The following is a 6549-nucleotide window of genomic DNA, read 5'->3' on the forward strand; positions in this document are numbered from 1 at the left end:
AGTGCATGAATCAAATGACAATGAAGGAGCTCATATTTTTTGTTTTGTTTTGTTTTTTTTTTTGGTTTTGGTTTTTTTTTTGTTGTTGTTGTGATGATTTCCTCTCATGTATTATAGCTCATATGAGACACAAATGGCACATTTTCTTGATCTTTTTTGGTGTATTGGTCGTTTTGGTCTCTGTAAACGAAAATATGGGAACAACATGACATGCCGACATTTATGGAAGACTAAATTGTTGATGGTTGGAGTTGTATTTTGATGATATTCGATGGATCTTTGAGAAATAACTTCAATGTGTTAAAGCATTAGGTTTCGATTGAGCTTTGGTGCTTCTTTTTCTACATCTTCAGGTTTTTTTTAAACTTTTTCTCTTTGTTAAATCTCTTTTTTGTCTTTCTTTTGTAATTTTCTTTAAATAGTATTATGTACTATGATTGTAAAAAGTAGTTCACGGACTGATATTATTCCGATAACATTAAAACAACAATCTCAAAAAGAAGACCAATAAAAAAGACATAATATGTATTGTCTAGCAATTTGACTACCCCCTCTCTAAGGTCAACTGTGCTAGAGAGGATTCGAACTCCCGACTGAAGGGACTATATCATAAATGCCAACCAATAGGCGAACCCCCTCACCCGAGGGGCCTTATATCATGAATGCCAACCAATAGGTCGGTACAATATATATATATATATATATAGACACACACACACCTATTTTGAAGAAAAACGGTTAATCCATGCTCAACATTATCTATTTTTAAAAATAAAAAATTTCTTAATTTCTTAATTTGTACGTTATGATTTTATTATAGAGTTTAGTTTTATCAGATCACTTTCCTGAAACATCCGTAAAAAACATTATACTCTTTATCTTTTAAGAAAGAAATCTTCGGTAAATTTTATTATTCAATAATATATATATATATATATTTGATGTTTCAATTAAATATCAATCATAATTTTGCTATTTACAAAACTATTAACTCCTTCATACCTTATTCAGATTCTCACTCAAATAACGAAATTAACAATAAACTTCCAATAATTCAAAAAAATAATTTGGGTGCTGATTTTATACATAATAAATTATAAGGTGCTATGCGTATAATTATCCCTTTTCTTTGGGCAATTACATGCATACTTTCGTATACATTATAATGGTTCATTAGCTGAAAAAGGAATTGCAATGCATTTAAATTTAAAAAAAGAGATTTACAATGCTAAACAAAATATTGTGAAATATCTGAAAGATTGAAAGCCTATCAACTCACTGGAAGTAATAAAAAAAAAAAAAAAATCATAATTGGCTCATATCAATGATGGAACTGCTACAAACTTAGCTTAGTTCCATCAGGTTTTAGACACCTTAATGTTTGCTGTCTGAATTCATAATGACATATAAAAGAAAGATCTGCCATGAGAATAAAAGACTAGCAGCAAGATTTGAACATGTTCGTAAGACTAAAATGATCATGATAATAAAGTTAATCTTAGGTCATTTAAGATAATAATAATTCAATAGCTCTTCAGTTGTCAAATCAGTTCATGAGCTTACTGTGACACTGCTCGAGGGATTCGGGGCCTCACCGGCGTCTTTGATGGACTAATCCTGAGAGAGAGGAAAGAAGATGAATATATATTTACGGAGCTGCAATGGTGTTTTTATTAATGGTTTAAGAACTTACCTAACTGGAAGAGATGCAAGAAACATACCACTACAGTTTAAAGCTAGAATGGCACTCTCAGCCTGAAAAGAGAAATAATACTTAAATCATTAAAAATATATTAAAAAACTAATAATTGGGATGGATTGTAATTTGTAACAAAGCATTTTTTTTTAATCTCAGATGTTAAAAATGTTTAGGTGGCTGAGTGTTGCCGTGATGTTAAAAGAGAAGCATAAAACTTAGTGTTACTGAGATGAGAATGCTTAGGTGGATGGGTGGCTTTACAATTAAGAGACAAAATGTGAAATAAATATATCTGTGAAAGGTTTGGTGTAGCTCTAGCGGCAAACAAGACTAGAAAGAGTTGTCCTAGATGGTTTCATCGCATTAAACGTCGACCATCTAATGTTTGAGTAGATGTTTTAGATTTGACTTATGTTAATAAAAGCTAGAGGTAGACCTAAAAAGACCCGGGCATGTTGTATAAAAATGATCTTAATTTATTAGAATTAAACGGAAATACGAAACTCAATAGGACACAAAAGACTTCGTGTAGCGGACCCCACTTAGTGGGATAAAGGCTTGTTGTTGTTGTTGTTGTTACTGCTGTTGGATGTCAAAATTAGTGGAGAGATAAAATTAACATTCATTCAGAAAGCTAGTAAAAATCAGAAAACCATATAAATGAACCATGATTATATGAATTGATATAGCCTAACATAAAAAGTTCCAAGGTTTATACATAATTCGGCAAATGTACTGAAAAATCACCTGAACAAATTCAACGAATGCTATACGAGTTGAATGCAGGTTGTCCCCAAGGAGCCTTAAACGGGAAACCTGAATAGAATAACTAGAAATTTAGTCCCTAAATTCACAAAAAGCCCTTTTGGAACTCATTAGAAATAAGAAAAGAGAAGAAAAACTGACCTCTCCACACACTTGTTCGAAGAAATGTTTTACTTCTAACTGAGTAACCTGCAGTAGTACAAAAATGCAAACTTGTAAAAAAACAAATGGAGAAGAAATGTTATATTACATGCCTTCTGATATCTTAAAGAAAAGAAGGCCTCTCACCTTCCTGTCAATATTTGTGCAGTACACAGTCCTCACAACCATTTCTCTTTCATCGTTGGACTGCAATACTTTCAGGTATAAGGAATTATTCTAGAAATTTGAGGGTATAACCGAAAATTGTCATATTTCAACCACTCTAAGTTGCAGAGAAACGATAGAATATGGAAGGAATTTTTCATTCAGTACCATACCCGAGGTAGGAATTTAGGATTCACAGGAAAAATTGCAGTTTTTGATGGCAAAACTCTGGCAAGATGGGAACCAAGCATGGCCCCTCCAAGAGAGAGAGCTGCCCTCGCCCCCTCTGATTATAAAATTGAAGGAACTATTACCATAGGCAGAAGAGTAGAGCGACCAATCAGTGTTGATCAAATGAAAATGAATTAGAAGTTACCGTCATCGTCAAACTCTATAAATGCGAATCGAAGAGCTGAGTGGGGGTCGCCACAAACCCGGCAGTCGATTACCTTCAGCATGAGAATTTCAAATCAATCGAAGTTAAGGATGCAACTAAAACTATTATTAAATGAGACAAAACCATACATTCAAATGATATGACACACCTAGAGCTGTCTATATATGATTGGATTGGTATGTTAAAAGAAAACCTTCAAATGTGTTTAACGTAACTATTAAAATATTATCATTATTTCAACATGTACAACAATGTAGAACAATATAAATTGTCAAAATGAGGAAATTTTACCATAACTGCAATTTAATCTTTGGATTTTATCAAAAACTTCTTGTTGGAATAATATCTTATGTTTCAAGCAGTATGGCATTTCATTTATTTTCTAGGTGTAAGAGATTCCCCATGTATGCACTGCTTTTTTAAGAATAAAATGGGAGTAACATGTAAGAACAATTTGTGCAGCTAACCCCCATTGAATTTTTTATGTACAAAATGCATATCAATAAAAAATTGAGCTCTATGTTAATATAAAATAACTCGGTTACGAACTCTTCAACTTTTAAGTTTTGCAGAAAGCTATTAACTTACCCAACCTTTAGCTCTTTAGATCAGCCAAACACAATCGAGAAGCTTCCAAAATTAATCAAAATGTTTGAATTACAGTAGGCAATTTGTATTTATAGTTGTTGGGATAGGCGAACCATTAAGTATAGTCCCACATTAAATGGTTGGCTTTTACATGGACTTAATTTTTTGGGTTGAAAATGGTTTTGATTAATGGTTTGTTTGACCCAACTTTGATCCTTCTTCAGTTCACTCCCTAACATATTATATCATAGAAAATAATTGTCCAAAATTGAGTGGTTCATGTGATTAGTAACTTCCATGATTTTTTATGAGTTCTACAATGGTTGAGCGAAATTCTAGACTCTTATAATGCCACCAAGTGTTTAAGCGAGCTCTTAGTGTCTGACACTTGATAAGCTTCAATTTAAAAGATTAGATCGTCTCTCCTGTGGATGAAATCTTTGTTAAAATTGAACAACATAGATTTTAATGTCATCTGTCTTGTGTTTTCTCGTCTCTTTCATGTCTTACTTTGTGACACATTTTTCCCATGTTGACACTTCACTTCCACTTCTTGTTGGGATGCAGCTTTACTTCAACAAGATAGGTATTTTTGTGTTTATAAACTAAAAATTGCACCAATACCTTGACTCTATCACCTATTGCTTCATACTGTTAAAAGAAACAATCAAAGATAAAAATCAGGAAATAATCGAGCTCAGATGTAGATGCAAAGGTTCAAATTAAGAAATAATAAAGCTTAAGTGCGATGAGGACATGTTCAAGGAGTTAGAAAAACATATGGAGGTTTACTAATCCACTAATGGTAAAGAGCATGAACAATAATGATGAAATAAATAGATTATTCCTAAGCTAAAGTTTCGGTAGCTTAATTACCAACTTATTTAAAACCATTTTACGGTACTTCTTAGAAATTGATCAATTTAGGAAGATTTCAGAACTTAACAATGTAAAAAATCATTAAAAAAATCCTTATATCGCACAGCATAGTTTATTGAGATAATTTCTAAATTATCCTATGCAAAAACTACTTCTCATAATATAGAAAAAGTTAACCGATTGAAATAACTAATTCCTTTTACTGTCTCACTTCACTCAGATGAGACCGTAGTGCTCAGCTCCAGGAAAAATTATTCCATACGGACGGACACCGCATGCATCTCTGCATACGGTGCCGATCCTGAGGTGATCTACGGTCATGATTATTTCGGTGGGCCCCATCTAAAATTTTTATTTAAAAAAAAAAAAAAAACTGAAATATATCCTGACCGTAGATCACTAGGAAGATCAGGTGATCCAGCCCTGGTTCCCTAGCCATGTTTGCTTAATCCCAGACACTGTTTTAAAATATACTGATTTTTACACTAATCAGTTCTATAACATGAAAGTTAAGCAAGATGCCTGAACAGAACAAAACATGAAAAAAAAAGAAGATTTAAAGATGAAGCTCAATTAGCACAATTTAAACAGATGACATAACTTAGATTGAAGTTTGAGAGCTTACTTGCCCACAGCTTGTAAATAATTCAGCAAGTTGCTCTTCTGTGATCTGATCAATCCACCACAAGAAAGAAATTATGATTACAGTATAAATCAGTAAGTAAAACTCTTTAACTGATGCAAAAAAACAATCCACAACTAATAAGAGCAATCTCTTGATGTGACTCACATGATGATCAATATCAGAAACATATACAGTTCTCCTAATGCTTTCCTCTCGTTCAGCTCTTCTCACCCTATCATTCATCCTCTTCCTTCCTAGGTTATATCCATTTGTCTTCTGTTAAAATCAAAAGAACTTCAAATAAGAACATGAATCACAGATGCAGCAAACTTCCTAAAATGTTTGATTCATCATAAAACAAATTCCTTCAGCTGATTTAAAAGTAAGATCGAAGTGGGCAAACAATGGAACTGTACCCTCCGATTCAATGGCTGATAGTGTGAAGATCCATCGCCACCGGAATCATTATTACCATCCCCGTCGGTTTTGTTGCAGCAATCGTTTGAGCCAACAAAAACCGGCGCATCGGCGGAGAGGCCGCCGTCGGTTTGAGCCCTAGTTGCAGCGTAAGAAGACGGGAAGAACTCTTTAGCCAATGGATTCAGTTTGGAGAGAAGATCCACAAGCTTCCTCACGTCTCTCTGATATTCTGCTTCCTGATTGCCAGGCGCCGGCTGGCAATGGATGAACTGATTCTCGGAGCTGATCCCGCTTGCAGCCACCGCAGCCATGGATGCTTATTCCTCACTTCTTTCACAAGCACCCCTCAATTCAGCTCTTGGGTGAAACAAGAGAACTTCACCTCTTTCCTTTCAGTTGCAGATCTTCTCGCCTTTTCTTCTCAGTTTTTATGAGCTTTCGAACCCTCTGCCTGCACCAGGGTTTTATAGGGAAGATGGGTATTGATGCGTTGAACACACAAATACAGAGAGAGAGAGAGAAAGAGAGAAAGAGAGAGAGAGAGAGAGAGTCGTTCGCTATAATAAATGGGAAAGAAAGCAGTTGCAAATCCTGCTATTATATTCTCTACCAAAGATGAGTTTTTTTTCTCTTAACAGAAAAAAAAAATGGCTCCTTTTTTTTAGGACTGACGGAGGAAGAAGATGACGAATCAAAGAAGGAAAACTGAGGAGAATTCCTGGTAAAACTCTGCGTTGAATGTTTCTTTTCTTCTGTTCCAAAAGTATTTCTTTTCGATTAAAAATCCAAACTTTTTAGAATTCATGGATCAATGTTTAGCCTTGAACTGATGGAGTTTTTTCGCATTCAAACATGTCTTTAATAATTCTC

The 6549-nt window shown here is 34.1% G+C and overlaps 1 protein-coding gene across 1 annotated transcript; it reads right to left on the minus strand.

The window, feature by feature from the left end:
• Positions 1–1277: 1277 nt before the first annotated feature.
• Positions 1278–6549, minus strand: LOC110022621 (polyadenylate-binding protein-interacting protein 9-like). Its single transcript, XM_020721667.1, has 10 exons — positions 5676–6549; positions 5425–5535; positions 5260–5304; positions 3147–3219; positions 2944–3056; positions 2753–2812; positions 2606–2653; positions 2447–2515; positions 1694–1755; positions 1278–1617 (listed from the first exon to the last, which is right to left on the minus strand). Exons 1-10 carry the CDS (start codon positions 5988–5990, stop codon positions 1560–1562), a joined length of 954 nt encoding a protein of 317 aa, XP_020577326.1. The 5' UTR covers positions 5991–6549; the 3' UTR covers positions 1278–1559.

This window comes from Phalaenopsis equestris, unplaced genomic scaffold (genome assembly GCF_001263595.1).
Source record: "Phalaenopsis equestris unplaced genomic scaffold, ASM126359v1 Scaffold000198, whole genome shotgun sequence".
Classification (NCBI taxonomy): domain Eukaryota; kingdom Viridiplantae; phylum Streptophyta; class Magnoliopsida; order Asparagales; family Orchidaceae; genus Phalaenopsis; species Phalaenopsis equestris.

Bases quoted from the DNA above. Each gene is read 5' to 3' on its own strand.
- LOC110022621 (XM_020721667.1), bottom strand. From the start codon at position 5,990: ATGGCTGCGGTGGCTGCAAGCGGGATCAGCTCCGAGAATCAGTTCATC. The intron at 1,756-2,446 runs GTGATTTTTCAG...TTCTCTTTTCAG, and splicing joins CATTCGTTGAATTTGTTCAG to GCTGAGAGTGCCATTCTAGC. The intron at 1,618-1,693 runs GTAAGTTCTTAA...CCTCTCTCTCAG, and splicing joins CTTGCATCTCTTCCAGTTAG to GATTAGTCCATCAAAGACGC.